Here is a 23249-nt window from a genome sequence, read left to right as displayed (position 1 = left end):
ATATATATATATATATATATATATATATATATATATATATATATATATATATATACATATTAAATATGAGACATATCCTATATTTAAAATAAAAATATTTAATATACTGTAAAATGATGATCCCAGTTGGTGGGCGCGGTCGCACACGTGACATGCGCCAATTTAGGTGCTTGCGATGCAAGTCTAGCTCAGTTTTGCGTGGAGTGCGTACAGATTGAGATGATTCAAGTGGTTGTATTCGGTGCAATAGTTGGTGTGTGTGTAGTGATGTTAGTGACTCGCCTTTTCAGGGGGAGAAAACTTTTGCAAGCGGTGCAGCCTGCAAGACAGATAGAAAGTCTCCCGCAAACTATGAATGCTATCGAAGTGGAAAGATACACATCAGACTTCAGTGGTGTCCAACACAATCCTTCACGAACTCTGCCTGCTCTTCTTGGACCTAAAGATGTGATGGTTAAAATTCATTCTTCGTCTGTCAATCCCATTGATCTTGCTATCAGTCGTTCCTATGGTCGTGTGTTGCTTAATCAAATGAGAAAAAGTAAAGGATTTCCATCAGACGACAAAGAGCTACCTCTAGTTTTGGGCAGAGATTGCTCTGGTGTTGTAGTTGCAACTGGACATGATGCAAACAAATTTGAAATTGGGACGGAAGTGGGCTGATGTGCACTCTAGATATGCCTGTCTCTTGTTATTAAGTGATGTTTGGTGTGCAGGTGTGGGCAACACCAGCAGCTTATCGACAAGGTTGTCATGCTGAATTTACAGTCATGGGAGAAGGAGAGGCAAGATCGTGTGCATCATGACATCATGGTCATGAGATTATGATGTCATCTGGGGTTAATTAACTTTCACTTTCGTATTATGCAGATTGCTCTAAAACCTAAGAACATTACTCACACAGAAGCAGCAGCTGTTCCTTATGTGGCCATGACCTCTTGGAAGGCTCTGGTTGATCATGCAGGATTAAACAGCAACACAACAGCAGGCAAAAGGTCAAATGTCTGACTCGTTATTACAAGTAGACATTGCAGTCTGTTACATAATCCTAACTACAATTTCCTGTTAGGATTTTGATTACTGGTGGCTCGGGAGGAATAGGAAGTTTTGCAATTCAGGCAAACAATTCTATACACATTCTTACTGCATGAAGTTTTCCATATGTAACATACTGATGATATGCAATTTCTATTGCTTTAGTTGATGAAGGCATGGGATGGACATGTTACAACTACGTGCAGCTCAAATGCTGTGCAACTCTTGGAAGACCTGGGTGCAGACAAAATTCTTGATTATAGTCGTGATGATCTACAAGAGACTTTGCAGAAGGAACCCAAGTAATACAATTTATTAATTCAAACGTTTCAACTGTAACCGATTGTCTAGATTTGATGTTGTGTACGACACTGTTGGCAATGATATGACTCAGTCATACATCAACTTGCTGAAAGAGAAACAAGGCGCAACCTATGTGACACTGAGAACCCCATTATTGTCTACAGTGGATGCCAATGGGTTATGCAGAGGTCTTCTAATTGGAATGGCTAAATGGGCTAATCCTGCACTATCACAAGTATTTCTTCTCTAAATATACTTACATATAAACTTCTAAGAATAACTCTTGTTATCTTCACAGTATCTGGCACATGGCAGACACTACAGATGGGCATTCTTTGCTCCAAATGGTGATGCACTGAAAACGATTAGCAAATTGGTAGAAGATGGCAAGGTCAGGTTTCAATGTCAATTACTAACTAATAAGTCAATATTATCGTATTATTATTTGGGTTTCAGATCAAGCCTATAATACAGGAGACATTTCCATTGGCAGAAGGTAAAGCGGCATACGAGAAGTTGGCGAAAGGACATGCAAGAGGAAAGATTGTCATCGAGGTCATCGAATCAAACAAGAAATCAGACGATGCTGTCTATACAGTGACATCATGATGCAAGGAGTTGATAGGTAGTATACACTTACTTTGTGTTACCTTTCAGCCAATGATCAAGGCATGAAGAGAAGTATAACAATAAAAATTAGAAATGTATCCCAAATAGAAACACAAGCAATTCCAAGATAATGATTGTGTCTATATACCATCTGTCTGCTACTTTACATTCACACAAACACTGAAGCCACTGACTAAATTAGCGTTGATTGCACAAAAGGTGAAGTTTGGAAGTGAACACCAGAAGACAATAGACTGATCTGATCTTCATGTTTCAGTGGCGGTTTGTGAAAGCAAATCGACTGTTCTTTTGAAACTTCTTGCTCTTCCTCGTACTGCATTCGCTCTTGTCTCCATCTGCTCGATTCTTCTTCTGCACAGCGAATGTCTCTCAGCGAGGAGAGGTACTGTTGACAACCTGGGGACATTAGAAAGGCTAGTACAGTATATGAAATATATCATACATAAACACATGCACATTCTCTCGTGCCCAAATTCATTATGGCGAATCATATCACCGCCATTCGTGCATTGTGCACCGCCTGTACTATCCAATGAAACCGAATTGGATGATCTATTGACATAGTGTAAACACACACAAACTCACCCGTGCAGACAGGTTTGGTGGTGTAGTTAGCTGGAACGAAACCTTCTTCTCCATCAAACCGTCTCACCCACACCCAGTCGGCATCTTCCTTGTTCAACAGCATAACAGTCTGTCCCGCCTGCACGCTGATCTCATCCTCACATGCTGCGTTGAAGTCATACAAGACCGTAACCGTTCCCAAATATCGCTTTCGGAATTCTTCTGTAGTGGAAGTGATACTAATCGTAGACAGGGCAGGAGTAGACGTGGAGTAAACACCGAGGCGATCATAGTGGCTTGACGTTTCTCGTCCGTCTTTTCTTCCCTCTTCTCTGTACGTTTGCTTCTTTGGTGTATAACTTCTACGCAATGTCTGCACGACTGCCCGCCCTTTACTCTCGATATGTCTCATCAGTTTCGAGTATCCTCCACTGCACGACGTCGTCGCTCTGCTGCCGTGCCTGCTGCTCGTGATCACCTCTTCCGGTTCGGGAGGGATCGTCACGTTCATCGACGCATCGAAGGAAACCTTTCTTTTCTTCACGTTTGCATCGTTAGAGCTTAGTTGACAAAATGTGCTCGGTACACGCGCCTTGTGACCGTCACGCGTCACCACGTCGATCCATTCGCTTCCTGCACGAGACGAAACGAGTCGCACGACGTCTCCCTTTCGTAGATGCAACCAGTAAGGCTCGAATGTCTCGTAGTTTTGTGTGAGAGCGAGGTAGACGGCCGCACTGTTTGTCATGCCGGCCACGTTGATGGAATGTGCATGGCTGCCGTGCAGAGATCGACGTGAAGATTTGGGAATTAGCAGCGCCTGTTGATGCTCCCGCCACATGAAACGTTGCCTCTCCTCCGGTTCGACTGTGGGGGCAGGATCGGGTAGAACGTATTTAATTCGGTGCATAACAACTACTGTAAACCGAGGAGTAAATCAAGGCTTTTGATTACAATTATTACGTAATGCAATTAGCAGCGGTGGTGGCAGCAATCGCTGTCTGTTGCTTTTTGCACTTACGAAATGCATTGGCAACCGAAAACAACAAGACGAAAACATGCCAACGATATGAAAATGAACATGGCCAATAACATGTCCACAGAGCGTCATCCGCACTACAGGAAAGGAATTATAAACTCATAACCTAGACAGGTGATCAGATGTTGTTGCGGCAGGTCTCATTACATTAGACTCTTAATTACGCGACACGACGCGACGCGAGGTGTATTGTGGTCGGGCTTTAGTGAGTAGCCGAGCGGTATACGGTCTCTAGATAGAAAGTAATAGCCTGCCATGTCAAGATGGGTAGATGATCTAGCCGTCGTGCTATCTCACCTTGAACTTGCTGCTGTGATGATAATGACAACGATGACGAGCCTGTAGAATGTTATCAATTGTACTCAGTGACAGTCCGATTTTGTTGCAAATTCCGGAAGTTAGACTGTACACACGAGTAGGATAAACGTCATGCGATCGCATGTTTGCATGGATACACAACAGACAACGAATATGAATACGCTACGGAAACGATAGGCTCATCGCACGTATCAAATACATACTTTAGTTCTCGGTAATAGACAGACACTTGCACCCAACAGCAGTCACGTGCCGGTAGGTGTGTAACAAGAGGTAGGAATATCCGGTTTATGTCCGGTTCATGTTCGTTTCGCTGAAATGGCATATTCTGATGCGGCGTTACAACGTGGATGTACCGGATTTTCGATATTGCATATCAGTTGTTTACATTCAATGTACGTAAACTGCACAGCTTCTGGAAGATTACTTCACATACCTCCTCTGATACCTATGTATGTGGATTTCCAAATTGAATTCATTTTTAGTGTTTTCCATATTTGTGAGAAATTAAATATGATATGCATTTCCCTAGACTGTAAGATGAAAACTTAGCTGTTGAAGTGCATTCAACTACTAATTTCAGATTTAGACCTGAAACTAGTAGAACTTGCAAAATTGTATGTTGAAATCAAACATGAGTTCTAATTCTGACACTGGAAGCTTGAGGATGCACGCTGAAACCGAATGTCTAACGATTGCATAAATTGCAATAGATTCATAAATAGATTCATGTCTACACTTTGGCCAAATGCTGAATGAGGGTGAAGCAGAAGATCCAGAGAAAGCAGGGCATCATTAATTAATTAATTGTTGTGAATCTGCAAGTACCAGTATCTGCCACTTGTTCTACCTTACTGTAACAAAAAATTCAAGGAACTGGGACATGGCAGTTGCTATGGTTCAAGCTTCAAAGATGAAACTATTGGAATTTGTTATTACAGTTTCGGAACTGTCACAACTAGTAGGTACCAAGAAATTAATTGGTTTAATTAACAACAGTTCCATTAAAGAAGTAGGTATACTTGAATACACAATGAGGGTCAAGTCATGCAGTTGTTGCTGGCTGACTCACATGATGGTAATACTATGTAGATATACTGAAACAAACAAGAAAATATCAAACTAAAAAAGCAAACAAAATTTGCAATTCTCAAGCCATTATAAAAAGGAAGTAAAACCCTAGTACATGTCACATTCTTCTGGTAAAGAATCTCTATTCACATCATCATTTACATCACCATTATCACCGTCTCCTAGTTGATTTCGTAGTTGATACTCTTGAACATCAAGTTCCACTCTACCTCTGATACCAAGTTCCCTGCATACTTCTAGTAGCTTCTCAACAGTAACCTCGCCTTCATGCTCATGTAGCCAGTGGTCTATGATATAGTGAACACGATCGCTGTTAGTAATGCCAGCCTCACCACACACGTTGTCAAGCTCAACAGCGGTACATCTCAACAACCAACGGCCAAAGCTTCGCCAATTAGCACTGCCCATTTCTGCAACAGCCTTTAGTAGATCATCACTGTAGTGTAATGGGACCTCTTCCCATTCATGACAAGGATCTAGGGATAAGATAAAAGAATAATAATGCACTTCCACCCTCACTTCTCAAAAGTGCAAACAAATTATAGACAAAATTGCTAAATAAATTAAAACATTTAATAACTGCACTACTTCTGGCTCAGTTTCATCGTAGCTAGCTATTACCTAGCCATGTCCATAAAGTTGACAACTTTTTCGAAATTTGCAACGTTGAAAATACTTTTGTTGATAAATCAGACTTGCGAATGTCATAAGTTAATCACATACCTGACAAACTGGAAACCATTTGAGAATTTTCACAACACAAGTCATTCTAGAAAACCCATGCATCCACAAAGGTATACAGTAGACCTCATGCATGCACCTTGCAGAGTTGCCAACCAGGAACACTGAAAATGCGTGAGATCCCAGATTTTCATCAGTACTTTGTATCTGCATATGGGTGTGGCCACAAAACTAATACCTAAATAACTAAAAAGCAACACATAGTGTGTCAATACGCATTAGACAATAATTAACTAGCAAGTACTCCTGGAATTAGAATTTCTGATAGTAACGATAAACCAATATAGTTTACGCATGCAGTAAATCAGTCTCGCGTAATCAGCCCCTCCCTCTTTTGGACTTCCTGACGACGTCCGGAAGTTGAAAGGAGGAGAGAAATTATGGATGTGCGGACTTTAGTACTAGTACAGTAGTAGAATTGGCTGAATATGTTTGACAGCTTCAGAACTAGACTTGCCTGGGGTTGGTTATTCGTACTGATCGATCACTTTACGGCAGTCTCGCTAGATTCTATATTTACAGATTTTTACGAGCTTCACTGTACACGTGTGCCTGGATCTAGCTAGTTCCAGCAATCTAAAAGTTGCGTGAGATCTGGGTTTCTTGCGTGTGAGCGTGTGAGTTGGCAACTCTGATCTTGATCCTTAAGTTAGGCATTCACATGCAACAAACAGTCTACGGAACCAGCCCGCGCGTTATCTTTCAAAACAAGACCCGGATTATCTGCATCTCGTTGTGTTACAATGTCCCGTATTCGAGTGATTGATATGTCAACTACTTTACTGATAATCTGTGTAGCCACCAGACCTTTTTCTTCTCCATTGTCGCAACGTGTAGTGAAAAGAAGGTTTGGAGCATGAATTCAACGATAGGTAGGATGCAACAGAGGGCGAGTTTTCGTAGGAGAGGGACGGAAGTGGACGCGCTTTGATGCTGTCACCGCCATGGCGCCTCACTTCGTGAATTTCGTCCGAGGAAACGAGATGACCAGCTACCCTGTTTTGATCATCATAGGATGCAGTGTATCCTAGTCGATTGCTAACAGCAGTTTGCGTTGGTCTCGTGATTTCTTTTGCACAGGAGACGATGATGAAACGGCGGAAATGGCTGATCTTGAATGCACGGTGTGCAGTAGGTACATTCACTACGGGCGCTTGTGTGAATCTTCAGGCCTTCAGGTGTGCGTTGATTCTTTTGCAGGCGATTTATTGTCGTTTAGGGTACAGGCAAGACGATTTATGTCTAGATGGTTTAGCGCCTTGCTGGTCCGGGGCCAACTTTTGAACCTCCTGTGCATTTAGCTCCACCGCTAGAAGGCAATTTGTTTCCCTAATGCTATTGCATTGATGTTTTTCTTTTCACTTTACAAGAGCAGCACCAAACAGTTGCTTGTGAGGGTGTCTATCGGTTGCACGAAATACGAGTTTCGTCGACTTGGGTCAGCCCTTGTGACAGCAGGCGGGGCTGATGGTGTAGTAGGTGGGACTTAGGCTTTTGAGCTTTGCCAGATGCGTAGCTGTACTCATTGTTCCGTGTATTTCAGTCAGTAAACGTTGTACGATCACTCTGACAAGTCGTGCAACATTGTACAAGCACATTTACTCTATTGAACCTGTAGCTGAACGTTCTTACGTCGGGAAGAGAACGTCGAACACCTAAAGGGGTCCTTGTCGTGAAATCTTACCATGGCAATGCAAGTAACCCAGCGTGAGCATTCACATTCGACAACAGCTATAAAGTCAAGACAACCGATCGTTTTCGCTGATCTATTGCGCTTTGGCATTATCCGGGTACTTTTGAAAGATAGGCTACGGGGTTGTTACGTAGACTGAAAAAGCATGTAACGCTAGGCCAAGTTAGTATGCAGCTAGAGATCGTTAGAAACAATCTCACACAGTCAGTGGCATGCATGTGTGCATGCGTGCGTTCAGCTCTTTCGTACCTCTCTTGTACTTCTCCTTTAGCACCCTGTTCACACCACCGAGTATTTTCTCTTCTTGACACGCTTTTTTGAGTTCCGTCCTAGTAGCAGGTCTCGATCTTCTTTCAGTCTCACCTGCTGGCTCTGCACCAATGCTTAACCATCTCTCCAAAATTTTCACAAGTTTATCCTTTGGAGCTAGAGGACTAGGATTTGCCAGTCTCGATGTAATATCAGTGATCTGTCTCGTAGATGTGCGTAGAAGAGCACGCCCAAATTCTATCCATTTGTCAGATGCTGCAGTGCTGATGATCTTTTTCCAATCTGTAGTAACAGGCCCGCTAGGATCCATGCATGCAGGCTCTACTCTGTGTTCTCGTGTAGCCTCGTACCCAGGCCCTCTTGCGCGCCCGAACGCGCAACGCGCAAGGGTACCACGCATACATACACGTGGCAGGACACGTGTAAGGACGCAGCGTGTTAGCGAAGGCAGGTATACTAGGCAGTAATATAATATTACCAAATCCACATGTCCCGTCCTTCGTACGGGCAAGATACTGTAGGGTTCTGACGGAAGACGCAGTCTGTGGGACACGTCACGTGCAATCTTTGTTGCGAGGTCCCGGATGTACTGAATGAAATTGAATCTTGTCTTCGTGCTTTTTCGATAGAGAAACTCCCCGTGTAGCGCTTGGTACAGAAAACGTGTAGATTGGACTGGGTGCAAATGCAATCAGAATTTGGAGAGAAACGAAAGCGATCTAAGAGTAAGTTCCATTGGCAAGAAATATTTGATTGCTCGAAGCTTTGCGAAGGGCGACGACACGTACAGTCTACACAGGACTGGTGTGGGCGTGTGTTCGAATAAACTGGAATGTGTCGCATTTGCGTGATCGAGAACCCCTCGAGAGGGGACCCGTTGCATAATTTTTAGAAGCAAACCTTTCCCTTCGCGTGCCGAGTGTGCGTGCCGATTTCTGCGAGACAGACAATTTGAGCTTTATTTTAGTACAACAGTTAGTTAATTAAAACAAATTGACTACAATTCCATTATTGCAAGAGCATGGCCAACTCTTGTTCAACTGCACCTAATATGGACACTTCCCTACATGCTTGTTTTAGTTTGGAGAGTGTTGCGTCATCACCATTCTCATCAACCCAAGCCCAGATTATTTCCTCAACGAGTTGACTGTTGGTGATGGTTGTTGCACCAACTACATCATCCAGCTGATGGTTGCTCTTTCCAAGAATATTTCGGCCAATTCCTCGCCATCGACTCCCACCATTCTGCACTACTGCTTGACAGAGATGGCTATGTAAGAAGTTACGTTTCCAATGAAGTGATTCAACCCAAATGTCTTGTTCTGTAAATACAAACATTATTTAAATCTTCTATAGTACAAAGCAGGTAAACCTGAAATCATCTGTCATCCATCCATTAGTACAAGTGTACTGCTTACATCCAATTAACACGCACAAACATACAACTACTAAAACTACTGTAAAATTAAAATTCATAACAAACAAGTTTAAATTTTTCTACTCTGCATGTTCTATATTAGCCAGAAGACCCTCTAGCATAATTTATATAGACACAAAATATTTTTTAGAATTTAGAAATTCTTAATTACCTAGGATCTTTATTAAATAAATTTTGTACATGTATGCGTACGTGTCATCCAGTAACATCACATTGACTAAGCTTTAATGCCATTGTCTCACCTGAAGAATTTCCGCTGAGTTCTGCATACGTCACCTCGACTCCTCCAAGTATATTCTCCCGCAAACAAGCAGTTCGAAGTTGAACTAACGTCGGCCCATCTTCACTTTCAATCCAACTTTCAAGAACTCGCTTCAGCTTTTCAGCGTTACTTCTAGGAGCGTGTGGATCGTTGCCACTTAGCTTTGAGATGATATTTTCAATTCCCGCTGTATCAGTCTGTAAAAGAGTTCTCCCAAACTGACGCCATCGGTCGGCCGCATGTCTGCGAACGATGTCGACGACTTCAGACGTAATTTCACTCGTCATACTCCACCGTACTGGTGGCTGCAGCTTCGATCCGAGAAGGTGAAGTGGAGATGCGCAAGTCGTCTCTGGGGAGTCGAGGTGAAAGCATTATCCGGGTTCTGTTATGGCAAACACAGCGCGGTTGTTCATATGGCTTTGGTTTGTGTGTGTTTGTTGCGTTGTTTTAACTGCAAATCAGCAGCAAGAGTTTTTAAAGTGTCCTAATCTTCCAGACGGGTTTGTGTCACTAGAGGATGTGGATAGAACGTTGCTTATTTCTATGCGCTACGCAAGTCATCACAATTTTGTAGGTACACCTATTAATGGTTATGTCCAGAATGTATGTATATTGACCAAAGCAGCAGCAACGGCACTTTCATCTGCTCAAAAAGAATTTATGTCGATGAGCCCCGCCTACACATTGAAACTGTATGACTGCTACAGACCCACCATGGCCGTTCATCATTTCAAGTCATGGGCTGCAGATGTCAATGACTCACTGATGATGCTGGAATTTTATCCGGACATGAATAAAAGTGACATCATACCTCTTGGTTACATTCTTGAGAAATCGGGCCACAGTCGAGGCTCGACGATTGATGTGACTCTTGTCCAATATCCTCCTTCTCCCGAAGAAGAGTACCATCCTGGAAACGTGTTGAAACCTTGCTACAGTTCAATATCAGAAAGGTTTGGAGATAATAGTATTGACATGGGAACAGGATTTGATTGTTTCGATTCACGAGCACATACAGATAACACTCTCATTACCCAACAGCAAAGAAAAAATCGCCAGTTGTTGCACGATGTTTTGCAGCGATACGGATTTTATAATTATCCTTTAGAATGGTGGCACTTTAGTTTGCAAGATGAGCCATATGTTGACACATATTTCAACTTTCTCGTTTCATGCAATGCAACAATGACAGTTACTACTCCTGCATTGAGTGATGTAGGTTTTGTGTAGTATCTATGTAAGATTACATTTTATTACTGTGTGATAGAATGTATTGAGTCTTGAAGTGGTTGTTTCAGTAGATTTTCACACTTGATTTGATACAATGGAGAGTTTTGATTATACCAGCAACTAATCTGCTTTTTTGAATGGGGCTTGTACCGCTTTCAGTCTGACGTCAGTTTTAATCCTAAGAAAATTTGTTGCTGTTGGGTATACGTAATAATTATGCTTGGAATTTCTTCTACTTCTCATAGATAGGGAGGAAACACATTTTATGTAGCTATTTAATTAATTAATAGTATTTTGAAACGCTTTCTTGCAGTAATTAAAGTATTTCATTTAGTAAATCTGATGTACTGAAGTGCTCATGTATAGCGACTAGCACGAGAGTACATTGCATGTGTCTACGTAGTTGTCGACTCCGTACTCAAAATCTTTTTAGCTCACGTGATTTCAATATTGTTGAGAATGTATGCAATGTTATTAGTGTCTTTCACGTTGCTGCCGTGCAGCCGTGTGCTCGATGTAGCATCAGACACCCAAGTATTGGTCGATCCTTCCCATGCGGCCGAACGATTCGATGGAATTGGAGGATTGAGCGCTGGCGCTTCGAGTCGTCTGCTCTACGAATACCCCGAACCGACACGATCACAACTACTAGATTTGCTGTTCCTGCCCAATTTAGGTGCAGCATTTCATATTCTGAAGATAGAAATAGGAGGAGACGTACAATCGACTTGGGGCACCGAGCCATCTCACATGCACTCGAGAGATGACGAGAACTATGATAGAGGATACGAGTGGTGGTTGGTGAAGGAAGCGAAAAAACGAAATCCGAACATCATCATCTCTGCTCTTGCGTGGGGTGAGCCCCATTGGGTTGGTAATGGCAGCTTTCTGTCTGCAGAAGGAGTAGATTATCACGTCAAGTTTATACAAGGAGCCAAAAAGTATCATAATATTACTGTAGATTATGTAGGAATATGGAATGAAGACGAGTGGGATCCTTCGTACATTAAACTTCTTCGCAGTAAGCTGGACGAGAACGATCTGCAGCACGTCAAGATTGTGGCCACCGACGGAAATTGGGACATTGCGACGGCCATGGCCAACGATTCACATCTCAACGACAGTGTAGACGTCGTCGGCATTCACTCTCCGTGTAGCAAAACACCGTCCGTCGCTTTCACGTTACATAAGACGTTGTGGAAGAGCGAAGAGCAACCGGTCAACAGTGCCCCACCGGCATGGACGTCTGCCCTCGGTTGGATTGAAAAGATAAACAAAAACTACGCCGTATGTCGATTTACGGCCACCATCATATGTCCTCTTATTACATCTTGGATGCAAAACTTCCTTCGCGTCAATCACGGTCTGATATCGGCTCGTCATCCTTACTCAGGATTTTATGAAATTCGTCGCGGGTTGATGGTGACCGCTCACGTCACTCACTTTGTTCAACCGGGATGGCTCTACTTGCCTCCTACGTCATCAATCCACGGAAAACAAGTCGGCAGTGGTCTGTTGAAGGGAGGAGGTTCTTATGTTACTCTGGTACCGAACGCGACTACAGACGAGTTTGTGATCATTATGGAAACCGGACGGTCCACACAGATTCAAAACGTAGAATTCTATTTTCCTCGGATCAGTCGCCTAATGTTCGTCGACGTGTGGGAAAGTAACGGGACGATGGAATTTGTTTCTATGCCCATCACTGAAATTGCGGGTGGCACGTTTGTGTACACTCTCTTCCCCGATTCTATCTACACATTTACTAACACTAAACCGGTACCCGCTCAATCTCCATCTCCTTACAACCGTTCCTCTATTCCTCTTCCCGCCCCTCTACCCTTCTTGCCGTACCGCGACGACTTCGAAAGCGATCGTACTGTTAACGAACCAGCAAAGCTGCTGTCTGATTATTTCGGCACATTTCAAATATTTGCGAGCAGCTCGCAGCAAACAGAAACGGTACGATCTGTAAATCAGGTCGTTCGTCAGTGGTCGCCTGCGGCACCGGGGGATAACGCGTGGAAGACACGCAATGGAGAACCGATCACCTACTTTTATGGCAACTACATGAATTACAGAGTTCAGTGCGACGTTCTTATCGAATCTACTAATACTAGTACCCCTGCGGGGAGACCCGTATGCGGTGCGGTTCGTGTGTGCGGGAGGGCGGATTTATTCGATCACGAACAACCGGTCGGTCAATATGCAGGCGGCGTGTGTCTCACAGTCGATTGTAAAGGAAAGTGGACGGTGAGCAGTAAGAGCACGAAGATTGGAGGAGACGGAAATGTTTTGAGAACGGGAAACGTCAGCAAATTTGGTTCAGACGAATGGCACACACTGGCTGTCGATTTGTACGACTACAAAGCGACGGCGTCGATAGACAACGTGACGGTAGCGAGTGACGTCTCTATCGATTATTACACGAATGGTCTCGCTGGTATCGGATCAGGATGGAATTTTGCTCAGTTTGATAACTTGGTGATATCGACGGTACGAGAGCAGAATAATTCATCGTTTCTACTTTCTCTACTACCGGATGCAGGATCGTATGAGGAGAGAAGTGGATGGTTAGGAATGGTACTGAACATGTCCAAGACAATTACGGTAACAGCCCTGGGCAGATATTATTGTCCTGCCAACAAGGAAGTTCATCAAATGCAGATATTCGACGGCGCTACCAATGGGGCTATGTTGAAAGATCCCGTACTCGTCACCATGTCCGAAGGATTCGCCGACGTGCTGGGATTCAAGTATGGCAAGATACAACTTGGCCAAAGCCTTTCCCTATTATCTGGACGTGTTTATTACGTCGTGTCTAATGAAACGAGAGGAGGAGACGTTTGGTTTCAAACCATTCATTCTGGTCACGAGTCTACAGGAGACGCTTACAAGTTGAAAACTCTAATGGATTCGCGCGTGGATGTAGCTAGGGTGATTGGGAGAGTGGAGAACAGCGACAAGACAGACAGAAGATGGAATGTGACATTGGAGCACAACACCGCATACGGGCCTCTTAATCTTTTATACGACATTGTCTAGACTCTAGACATTGCTCTTCTACATGATGAAAGGACCTGGTTAGACTCAGTAGACGAAGAAGCACACGTATTACGTACTAGTAGGTCTATTTCAATAGTTGAGTTCTAGTGTAGTATGAGGAACAAGAAGCTGCACTAGAATGACCTGTTTGTATAACTTGTCGATTGCAGTTAACAACTAATTAATTAATATTAATGTGAAATTTGTTATTTATAAATTTACCAAATTAGGTTTAAGTCAATTATTTAATGATAGTTAACCCAAAATCACTGTACACTTTACACAGTGACCAATTACCTGAAGCTACTAAACTGTAGTTATTTATGCTCCATCAGTTAGTGCTTTCTTAATTAAGTGGAAGTAAACAGCCTAAATCTTTGCCAATTTTTAGTTTTCTTACAATTAATTAATTATTAATTGGCTATTATTTACCAATTCAAGTTGTGTAGTTTTTCATTTTTCGCTGTCTTTGTTTGGTAGGTAAGAAATTATTGTAAAGCTTTTGTTTCTTTGTTTACGTGTTTGTTGGGCACATTGTAATGTTTGTCAAATGCGTCCAACCGCACTGTTAGCCACACCTTCTACTTACTGCACATGCGCACATTCGATTTTGTCGCGCCTGGGGTTGTGAGCTTGTAGCGCATATAGCGCTAGGAAGTGCTTCCAGCATGTCGGAAAGCCAGCCTATGTCTTTGGAAGCCTTCCGTGCGAAGAAAGGTAAGTGTAGCTGCTGATATGTCATCCTGGCATGTCTCGACATCTGCTGTCATCAATTATTATGTGTGACTTTCTTTTTCTTCATCTACAGCGGCTCAGGCTGGTCAGAAAAAGCAGCCAGTGAACTCGAGCTTGACTAAGTCGCGTACAACTACAACGACAAGCAAGTCAAGTACATCAGCAGCAGCGAGTAAGAAAGGAATAAATGGTGAAGGTTCGAGTTCGTCTTCCACAAAAGTCCCTTCTGTCTCTGAACGACAGGATCGAGCGCGTCAGATACGCGAGCAGAAACAGGCCGAACGACTGAAACAACTGGAGGAGTCGAAGGTTCGTGAGGCTGAACGCAAAGCTGCTGCAGATGAACGAAAGAAGCGACAAGATTTGATGGAAAAGCAAAGGAAAGAAGACATGCTCAAACGCAGTAGAGACAGACAGACCGCGGCCGTGGCAAAGAAGACTTCTTCTGGAATTCCGGTCGCTAGGAAAAGCAACAGCAGCAGCTCGAGGCAGAAATCAGCTGCAGGGCCGTCGCTTTCACCAGCAACGCGCGTCAAGTCTAAGACTCTTGTGACTGCGTCTGCTGGTTCTTCTTCTCCACGTTTGTCGAGCTCGGCGAAAAGCGCGCCTTCATCTCGGATGTCTGCAAGAAAGACATCAAAACCTGAAGACACTGGTCGTGGGAAAGACGAAGGTGAGGCTAGTCCGCAACTGTCGTGGTCTAAACTGAAGTCAAGTGAGGGCAACGTACGCTCTCCTCCGAAGCTTGAAATAGACGAATCGATTTTAGCTGCAGCTGTGGCTACAGAAGAAACATCTGAAGTAAGTGTGGAAACAGTAGGCGAAGAAGGACTGGCTGCAAAGAGAAAACATGATAGAGAGGCAGCATCGCGACTGTTTTTAGAAGCCGAAAGACGAAGAGGATCGGAGGAAAAGGAAGAAGAAGAGCAGCGGCTATTTGATGAACTAGAGAAGCTGACAGCTGAAGGTGAAGAGATTCCTGACACAGTTTATTTACGTGTTGATAAGGATGTAGAAAATGAGGAATGCAACAGATTAGAATGTGATGAAAAAGAAAGGAAGGAGAGTGATAGCAAGATTGTTGAAGAATCTGCAGTGATAGAGGATTTAAATAAGATAAAAGAAGTAAAGTTGCAAGTGGAAGAGAACAGGAAGGAAGTTCAAGTAGAAATTGATAACAAAGAAGAAGAGAGAAGAATACAAGAAGAAAAGGAGAGAGCAGAGAGAAAGAAGGTTTATCTTGTATGTATGGTGTTTCATCATTAGTCTGTTCATGTGCTGTGGTATTATTGTAGAGACTTGAGGCGATCATGCAACGAACTCGAAATAAAGTTGCTGCTAGTTCCCCCACAATGGTATGAATATTAAGTTTGTGCATGTAGTAATTAGTTCTGTTTTATTTTGTTCTGTGCAGGTCAGATCGACAGGAGGAGCTATAGTCAGTAATGAGAATTCCTCATCTAGTCAACATCAACCTCCATCACACAATAGAGTGGTAAATCAATGTGTTACTAGTTCTCTTCTTCATGATGAGATTGAGATGCCAGTGACACAAGATGTAGATAACGCAAGGCTTGAAGAGTCTCCTACTTCTGTAGAGGAATGTGCTAGTGAACAAACGGTCAATGTGGAGGATATGGTGGATGTGCCTCGCTTGTCTGATGAACTTTCAGAACATGTTCTTGTATGTCCACAACAGTCAGATACATTTGTGTACACAAGAGTTAGTGGTGTAGATGATGAGGATTCTGTCAGAAAAGGTGTGGTACAGTTGGATGAGGATCAACACACACAAAGCAGACTGGATATGGGAGAAGAGGCAATAGCTGTACATGTGGCAGAAGTACAATGTACAGGTGGAGATTACAATGAGAATGGATTGCAAGTCGCAGCTGATAATAAAAAGGTTGATGGCAAAATAGACAGACTGGACAATCCTCAGTTTGATTTTTCAAGGTTGTCTTTGGCTACTAATGTGTGGGGTGAAGACTCCGAAAGATCTGCAAATGCTGAAAAGGAATGCTTGATGTTGGACAGCAGCAATAAGATTGGCTTGTCACCTGTGCCTTCCCCACATCACACAACTCCAGTAAGCAGGTGTCTGTCTGTTAAGTTATAAGGATAAGTTGGAAGAAGTTGTATGTTGGATTTATAGTACATTTTTATATGAAGAAGGGGTGCTTCACAATTTTTGTCATTTTCATGAGCGTACAAAACGTACACTTTTGACTACCTCCTCCCCTCCTCCCAAAAGCATATTCTAGAATGACGATTTCTGATCAGGTGCTGACATGACGTACCTACACCAGTTTGCAGCAAAGCAATGTGTACATCACTAGACTACTTACTACTAATTTTCATCTACATTCCTTCTTTCCTCTCACTGTTTCGATCATGAGGCAGAGTTTGGACTTTTTGCAGCTGCTGTCCACACCTGTCCAGCACGCACGTACTGCCTCGCTTTGTGATCGATGTTTGTTTTTGAACACAAAGACGTTCATGAAGTGATATAGAGACAGTGCAGATTCTTGTGCAGCTGGTTGATGTGAGGCAATAAGTAAACAAAGACTGAAAGTCTTAGATGGTTTCCATGCAGACCTCCATGCTACTACTTTAGATACCTGGATTTAGTTAGGATGCGCATGAGCAAACCAATTCCAGAACGTATCAAAAGATCACAACTCAAAGTCGTCTAACTGTGTAATAAGGGTCCTGTGCAACGTGTCTCCCTAGCATTTGAAGGGCATTGCGTATGCATCGCTTGCTAGAGAAGATAAATATTAAAATCAATATCCAAATCATCATTTAGAAAGCATATACAAGACCCTACCCCTACCCTCCTAGCGTACGTTTTGTATGCTTGTGAAAATTACGAAAATTGTGAACCACCCCTAAGGTATAACTGATTCAGTGAATTTCTAGGCAGTCTTTCTGTTTTTTGCCACATTATGAGCCAGTAGTTTTTGGAGACATTTAAGGTTGGGTGGGAATGGAATTTACATGTCAGTGTGGAGGATATCGTCATTGACTTCAAACTGACAGCAACGTAATGTTTGAGCAGAGGAGGTAGAAAGCTGCTACTTGGGCGGTCTTACTATTCAGCCAGTAAGCACCTTCTAAGCCCCATATTTGAACCACGTGCCTACTTCAGTTTGCCTTGAGCCACTGTGAGTGCAACATCCAGATACCCTTTGAGTGTCCGTGACCCTTTTTATTATAAACTTGCTTCCCCGTGGCGGAAGCAACGCTTACGCACAATTGCGTGGCGCAAATCAGCTGAAGTGGGGCGGTAGAGGCCGCATTCAACGGATTCGTTCGACCATGCCTACTTGATGGATTAGCGTGCCACATTTCATAACTCCTACGATTTGATCATTTTGCTCGATATCGGGTCAAGCAGAGTCTGTGAAAGTGGGGCTATCTTATAGATGTACCGTAGGTGACTGCTTTACAGGTAGGAAGTGTGAACATTAGTCGCTGTCACAATCCTAATAGGGTAGAGTAAGGTTTATTATCAGTTGGAGATGTCTGACTTTAGTTACTGGTACATTTTGACTGCCTTGTTAGCTAAAAGCAAAATTCGCCTGTGGGTGTTCCTTTAACGAACACTAGCTTTCTACATCCATAGAGTTGTGGTCGTTACTCACCAAAAATGGCGAGATAACTTACAATACTGCATTCTATAACGGACTGGTCTTGTCTCACACAGACAATGAAGAACAAAGGTCGTGGAACCACGGAAAGACGGAACATTGTAAACCACTGGCAGCGTAACCAAGTGAAGTCCACATGTAAACATAAATTCACAAAAGCAGCTCTTATCAGTCATTATTTAGAGTACATCCAGACATACAGCAGCACAGAAACAAAGTAAACAAGGTGTAGAGAAGACCAAATTTGTCTATGGGCGTGCCTTTAATGCACACTAGCTTTCTACCTCCTCTGATGTTTGAGTATATACATTGTGTACATTACATACATGTCACACTGTTTGTGAGATAGTGTAGGACTCTGGTGCACCTCTATTTTTCTTCTCTGTAAAACATTTTAATTGGTAATTTGGTATAGTAAAGTGTGAGGTTGTTGGTAATCATGTGATGTAGAAAACTTTCTGTTGACCAATGTGTGCAAGCAGAGCTTGCTGCAAACAATGAGATTTTTTATGAAGATGTATGTTGTACTCATTAGAGAAGAAATGGATTGATGTTGTGACTGATGTGAGTGATTGATATTAAATCTATCAAAGGGAAAGTTTCCATTGCCTTTTTGTTTCTAAATAGTATTGTGTGCAGCTTTAGATGAGTGTGAATGCCAGTCGATCTGCTCATGTAGATGGTCAATCAAGTAGATTCTTTCAGTAATCTTCTTTCCCTTTGCAGTCTGTTGTAGTAGATTACTAAATGAGTTAGTCCCCAAAGCAGACAAGGTTATACTCATCTCTGTTTTGATGTTATTATGGGATTTCAAAATGGAGTCACACTGTATTGCCTCATAACTGAGAGTCCAATATCAAGGTCTTACACCCCGTGTACATGAGCACTTGTGAGCGGGCTGGCTCAGTTTCTACGGTACATGTAAATTCATAACGTGCTGGAAAACGAGCTGCACATGCTCATTTTAAATATAGCGTAGAGTGAGACAGAGACTCTGTCTTATTCAATTGTGAAGCGACCAAGATGAGCAAGAACTCTATCTTGTGAACTCCCTTGCTGCAACAGTCGCTTGGCGATAGACCTACGTCTCGTATAAAAAGTATGTCTCATGTAAATAGTACAACGTCTCGTATATGTCTTATGCATTTCTTAATATGACTGTTGTAAAGCCATAGAGAGAGAAATGCAGGCAGCTTGGCTTCTGTCCATTGCAAACATGAACTAACGCTAGCTATGTCAAATCTCAAGTAACTAATGCACGTTAATGACACGCATTGGGTTGGAATACTGGGCTGGCGTGGCTCGGCTCAGCTCGCTATGTGTGCTCGTGTAAACGGGGTATTAGAATGTCATTGTCTTATTATTATGGTTTTGGGTAACAGTTCATTGTAGTCCTGTGTTACATAATGATGATGTGGTCTATTGATTGATTCATGTTTTTTTGTAGTTGCATCATGCTAATACACAACAAGAAGACATCCCTCCACATTCTGATCTGTTGACAGAGCCAGTTTCATCATTACCTGGAATCAATCCACCCAAATTACCAGATTCAGATGCACCCAATTTGCCATTGGATCTTCCCTCAACACCACCACCTTATCTTCCCTCAACTCCACCACCTGATCTTCCCTCAACACCACCACCTGATCTTCCCTCAACTCCACCACCTGATCTTTCCTCAACAACACCACCTGATCTTCCCTCAACTCCACCACCTGATCTTCCCTCAACAACACCACCTGATCTTCCCTCAACTCCACCACCTGATCTTCCCTCAACAACACCACCTGATCTTCCCTCAACTCCACCACCTGATCTTCCCACAACTCTAACACCCCCACCAGTTGTTCCATCAATGTCACCACTTGATCTTCCTTCAACTCAGCCACTGGACCTTCCATCTTCGTCTTCACCAGCCAACTCCTTACCACTCGAGTTCCCTGAGTCTGTGATACCTGCTGATCTTAGTGTCACCCCGTCTCTTCTCATCAGGTCTGCATTTGTGAGTGACAGTACATGTCACTCTGATGCACTTTCACCACACCTCAGTCGACCAGTACATTCTGTGGACTCTGCTCTAGGCAGTCATCCTGCTGGGGAACGTCTAGGTTCAAGTGATGCAGACGAACCGTCAAGCAATGTTTCTTTAGATCTTCAGACATCACCTCAATTAGGAGAACATGAACAGCAAGCCAGTCTTTTTGAAGAGTGTGCTGTAGACTTTGATGTCGGTGATCAGCACCGTGACAGTGGAATATCTGATGAAGAAACTCCTCCTCTTCTAACCGAGTCACCATCAATAGAACTCGAACAAAGATCACCTGCTGACTTACAGCGGCTGTCTCCTCCAGTTTGTGTGTTTCCTCAACTGCCAACTATAACCGATACCTTGGCGCAACAGTCTATTGCTTTTCCAACTGTAGCATCTCCACCACCAATTCCAGAGTCATCTCCACCTGCTCTAATTGACTCTGCATATCCTATTGCACCCGACACAGAGCCTCCTTCTTTACCAGTTTCATTGCCTCCTGATGAGTTGGAGCTACTTGTTGAATCAAAAGCAGCAGTTACTCTGCAGGACAGTAGTAATACATCGTTTGATTCTCAAGTGAAATTCTCACAAGAAAACGGTCGGCCGTCAGTAGAGCGTAATGATGTAGATGAAGCACAGCCACACGGGACAAGGTCTGATTCATCGGAGGACATCAGTAGGGCAGACGAGTTGCTGTCTTCAAAAACAGACTACCATAGTTATGCTGTAACTTCCGATGTGTCTTCACTACCTGTGAAGGTAGATCACAAGGAGGAGTTATGGAAACATGTAGAACATGTACTCATGTCTACACTATCGGTTGCTAAGGACATTGAAAAGCAGATGGGTCTTACAGCTGAGACATCAGATGATCAGGAAAGGGATTTGTGGTACACTGTTGAGTCAGTGGAATCAACAGAGATGAATGTTGGTCCACTCCCTAGCCAAAGTTGTCAGTTTGGTGTGGCCTATACATTCAGTGATGATGATGATGATGATGATGTGGTATAACCTTTTAGGTCCTATATAGCAAAGTGGATTGATGCAAATGACAATAAGTGTGGACTGCTAATCTTGAGAAATACATTATAGTCAAGCTTCCAAGCTTGGGGAACCAATTTAAAATCTCTATTCTTACTCTAATACCTAATTAAGTTAAACGATTGCACTCACTGTGCGTGAAGGACAGATAACATTGGTGTAAAGGACGTTTGTGGTGTTGTATTATGTTGTTGTAGAGGCAGGGCCCTAACACATTTGCTGTACCCACAAATCACGTGCAATATCATGACTATCACATGTTCGCATGTTCAACGCAATCGTTATTGGGAAACAAGAAGTACAATAACAATATATAGTATCTATTATACAAACGCTTATTAACAAGGCAAATCTAGAGAACTGCAAACATAGTAACTATGGATCTCACAAAAGTGTCCAGAAATGCGCACAACTAGGCTAATTGAATGACTTTAGAACTTCCTAAAGCACCCAACGTTCTAAATCTAGCGACGCTGTTTCTTTCTGTGCTGCAGCTTCCAACACTAATTGCCTGCCCCGCCCACAATTATCAAAAATTGCGATATATCAGTCACTCTCTAGAGTAGACTTTAGCCACAACGTTCGTCAGTCCACCGATCCGTTGGATGATGAATGAGTCTGTACGTTGCCTCTATTCGATTCTCGAGCTCATGCAAACGCATCGTCTGCATCATCGAGTAGGCAAACAGTTTGCTAACTTCGGCCGAATTGCAGGAAACCGAAATGTGTGGTCCTGCGTTCAACAGAGCGATGTAATCACCATCAAAACGAGGAAACTCCACTTTGCGACCGCCGTTGCACACAGTTTCGTTGTTGGGCATGCTGATGAATGATGACGTATAGACTGTCTTCTGGTGACATGAATGAGATCGACGGTAGGCGACATAGCCGACCAGTTCAAATCTTACTGCACAGATTCGGTCCACGCGACGCGAAAATGTGGACAACATCTCGGCCTTCCACACTTGACAAAGACAAGAGGACTGCGAAATGCACACGGAAAATAGAGCGGGACTATATTATACGACGCTAGTCAGGAAGTGTTCACCACAAGTCACGTGTGGACCGATAATTTGGATTCAAGCCAAAACTTGACTTGACACGTCTTCTCATTTAGAGTAGAAAGTCTAGCAGTCGTTAGCTTGCAACAGTAAATGGCAGTCAAATGTGAATGTATACTTTACTGTAGAGTCCCCGCCATCAAACTTCTACGCAAATTAGAGGGGCTAGGCTCCCAAACAACATCCAAACAACGTCATACCAGATTGTCCCTGCCCACTTATTATTACAGGGCGGTCCGGCTGGTCCGGACCAGTTTTTCAAAATGTGTGCTTCCGCCACCAGAGGCTGTTTGCCGCAAACTTCCAGTCTAATGATGTAGCTAACTAAATAATTAATATATTTCTTCTTATCAGCAGCCCAGTTCATGCTTATGACGTAATTCAAAAAAGAGAAATAAGATCTTGGTCTTGTCTTGTCACGTCTTGACTGTGTTCACCAGTCATGACAGACGTCATGACAATTCAAACTGAACTGAACTGGTTTATTTAGACAGGGAAGTCTTCCACCATAGTGGCAAATCCTCAGACACCCTGTTTCTAATAGGGTAAATATACAAGGACAAAAGGAAAATATACAGAGCTCCTAGGAAATTAAACATGTATTTACATATAGTTACATATCGATTAGGTATCATGTCCAGACAGTATTGAGTCGGTTGAAAAGAGTTGTGTGCAGTTTTGATTTAGAGATCGATAGCATATCTGAGTGGAGAAGACATAGAGACAATGGGAGTGAGTTCCACAGCTGTTGACCACGGTAGAAAAGAGTGCTTTTTAGAGCGTTGGTCCCAGGAGAGTCGACTTGAATACCTCTTTGGGAAAGACGTGTCAAAGGATATTTGCCATGTAGTGAAGATAGAGGGCGAAAACGATAGACAGCTGATAGACGGCGGAGCTAGACCATTGATGGTCCAGTAACCAAATGGGTCAACATGCAAGATGTCCACACTTAACAGGTAATGATACTTGCATGGTGTGTGTGTGTGTGTGTGTGTGTGTGTGTGTGTGTGTGTGTGTGTGTGTGTGTGTGTGTGTGTGTGTGTGTGTGTGTGTGTGTGTGT

General features: G+C 43.0%; 7 protein-coding genes across 8 annotated transcripts; 4 read left to right on the top strand and 3 right to left on the bottom strand.

The window, feature by feature from the left end:
- Positions 1 to 162: 162 nt before the first annotated feature.
- On the top strand, positions 163 to 2077 carry LOC134186937 (reticulon-4-interacting protein 1 homolog, mitochondrial-like). 2 transcript variants are annotated; one of them, XM_062655036.1, is made up of 9 exons: positions 171 to 203; positions 266 to 654; positions 717 to 785; positions 871 to 995; positions 1070 to 1118; positions 1201 to 1337; positions 1387 to 1573; positions 1637 to 1729; positions 1795 to 2077. In XM_062655036.1, coding segments are annotated over exons 1-9 (1203 nt in total). In that variant the 5' UTR covers positions 171 to 202; the 3' UTR covers positions 1948 to 2077. The 2 variants fall into 2 exon arrangements, with proteins under 2 accessions (XP_062511019.1, XP_062511020.1); XM_062655035.1 differs by having other exon boundaries at positions 163 to 654.
- On the bottom strand, positions 2003 to 3846 carry LOC134186938 (intersectin-1-like). Its single transcript, XM_062655038.1, has 2 exons — positions 2554 to 3846; positions 2003 to 2364 (listed from the first exon to the last, which is right to left on the bottom strand). The coding sequence occupies exons 1-2, from the start codon at positions 3440 to 3442 to the stop codon at positions 2141 to 2143; spliced, it is 1113 nt and encodes a 370-aa protein (XP_062511022.1). The 5' UTR covers positions 3443 to 3846; the 3' UTR covers positions 2003 to 2140.
- Positions 3847 to 4920: 1074 nt separating this feature from the next.
- Positions 4921 to 8026, bottom strand: LOC134186914 (uncharacterized). Its single transcript, XM_062655002.1, has 2 exons — positions 7665 to 8026; positions 4921 to 5457 (listed from the first exon to the last, which is right to left on the bottom strand). Exons 1-2 carry the CDS (start codon positions 7993 to 7995, stop codon positions 5069 to 5071), a joined length of 720 nt encoding a protein of 239 aa, XP_062510986.1. The 5' UTR covers positions 7996 to 8026; the 3' UTR covers positions 4921 to 5068.
- A 558-nt stretch (positions 8027 to 8584) lies between these two features.
- LOC134187077 (uncharacterized) lies at positions 8585 to 9728 on the bottom strand. The gene is made up of 2 exons (XM_062655196.1): positions 9366 to 9728; positions 8585 to 9007 (listed from the first exon to the last, which is right to left on the bottom strand). Exons 1-2 carry the CDS (start codon positions 9670 to 9672, stop codon positions 8694 to 8696), a joined length of 621 nt encoding a protein of 206 aa, XP_062511180.1. The 5' UTR covers positions 9673 to 9728; the 3' UTR covers positions 8585 to 8693.
- Positions 9729 to 9783: 55 nt separating this feature from the next.
- LOC134187092 (D-alanyl-D-alanine dipeptidase-like) lies at positions 9784 to 10755 on the top strand. The gene has a single exon (XM_062655208.1). The coding sequence runs from the start codon at positions 9932 to 9934 to the stop codon at positions 10616 to 10618; it is 687 nt and encodes a 228-aa protein (XP_062511192.1). The 5' UTR covers positions 9784 to 9931; the 3' UTR covers positions 10619 to 10755.
- A 322-nt stretch (positions 10756 to 11077) lies between these two features.
- On the top strand, positions 11078 to 13910 carry LOC134187276 (galactocerebrosidase-like). The gene has a single exon (XM_062655392.1). It carries the CDS (start codon positions 11078 to 11080, stop codon positions 13661 to 13663), a length of 2586 nt encoding a protein of 861 aa, XP_062511376.1. The 3' UTR covers positions 13664 to 13910.
- Positions 13911 to 14283: 373 nt separating this feature from the next.
- LOC134186391 (uncharacterized) lies at positions 14284 to 21405 on the top strand. The gene is made up of 5 exons (XM_062654358.1): positions 14284 to 14380; positions 14472 to 15631; positions 15694 to 15753; positions 15813 to 16487; positions 19499 to 21405. The coding sequence occupies exons 1-5, from the start codon at positions 14332 to 14334 to the stop codon at positions 21095 to 21097; spliced, it is 3543 nt and encodes a 1180-aa protein (XP_062510342.1). The 5' UTR covers positions 14284 to 14331; the 3' UTR covers positions 21098 to 21405.
- Positions 21406 to 23249: the final 1844 nt, after the last annotated feature.

The sequence above is a fragment of the Corticium candelabrum genome, chromosome 11 (genome assembly GCF_963422355.1).
Source record: "Corticium candelabrum chromosome 11, ooCorCand1.1, whole genome shotgun sequence".
Taxonomy (NCBI): Eukaryota; Metazoa; Porifera; class Homoscleromorpha; order Homosclerophorida; family Plakinidae; genus Corticium; species Corticium candelabrum.
This window is presented reverse-complemented; position numbering and strand designations above follow the sequence as displayed.

What these genes read in the sequence shown, in the direction of transcription:
- LOC134186937 (XM_062655035.1), top strand. Translation starts at nt 220, where the DNA reads ATGATTCAAGTGGTTGTATTCGGTGCAATAGTTGGTGTGTGTGTAGTG. An exon ending in AATTTGAAATTGGGACGGAA is followed by an intron (nt 655 to 716) that starts GTGGGCTGATGT and finishes TTTGGTGTGCAG; the next exon opens with GTGTGGGCAACACCAGCAGC. An exon ending in AACACAACAGCAGGCAAAAG is followed by an intron (nt 996 to 1,069) that starts GTCAAATGTCTG and finishes ATTTCCTGTTAG; the next exon opens with GATTTTGATTACTGGTGGCT.
- LOC134186938 (XM_062655038.1), bottom strand. Translation starts at nt 3,442, where the DNA reads ATGCACCGAATTAAATACGTTCTACCCGATCCTGCCCCCACAGTCGAA. An exon ending in CACCAAACCTGTCTGCACGG is followed by an intron (nt 2,365 to 2,553) that starts GTGAGTTTGTGT and finishes TAATGTCCCCAG; the next exon opens with GTTGTCAACAGTACCTCTCC.
- LOC134186914 (XM_062655002.1), bottom strand. Translation starts at nt 7,995, where the DNA reads ATGGATCCTAGCGGGCCTGTTACTACAGATTGGAAAAAGATCATCAGC. An exon ending in AAAGGAGAAGTACAAGAGAG is followed by an intron (nt 5,458 to 7,664) that starts GTACGAAAGAGC and finishes TCTTATCCCTAG; the next exon opens with ATCCTTGTCATGAATGGGAA.
- LOC134187077 (XM_062655196.1), bottom strand. Translation starts at nt 9,672, where the DNA reads ATGACGAGTGAAATTACGTCTGAAGTCGTCGACATCGTTCGCAGACAT. An exon ending in ACTCAGCGGAAATTCTTCAG is followed by an intron (nt 9,008 to 9,365) that starts GTGAGACAATGG and finishes TTGTATTTACAG; the next exon opens with AACAAGACATTTGGGTTGAA.
- LOC134187092 (XM_062655208.1), top strand. Translation starts at nt 9,932, where the DNA reads ATGCGCTACGCAAGTCATCACAATTTTGTAGGTACACCTATTAATGGT.
- LOC134187276 (XM_062655392.1), top strand. Translation starts at nt 11,078, where the DNA reads ATGTATGCAATGTTATTAGTGTCTTTCACGTTGCTGCCGTGCAGCCGT.
- LOC134186391 (XM_062654358.1), top strand. Translation starts at nt 14,332, where the DNA reads ATGTCGGAAAGCCAGCCTATGTCTTTGGAAGCCTTCCGTGCGAAGAAA. An exon ending in AGCCTTCCGTGCGAAGAAAG is followed by an intron (nt 14,381 to 14,471) that starts GTAAGTGTAGCT and finishes CTTCATCTACAG; the next exon opens with CGGCTCAGGCTGGTCAGAAA. An exon ending in CCCCACATCACACAACTCCA is followed by an intron (nt 16,488 to 19,498) that starts GTAAGCAGGTGT and finishes GTTTTTTTGTAG; the next exon opens with TTGCATCATGCTAATACACA.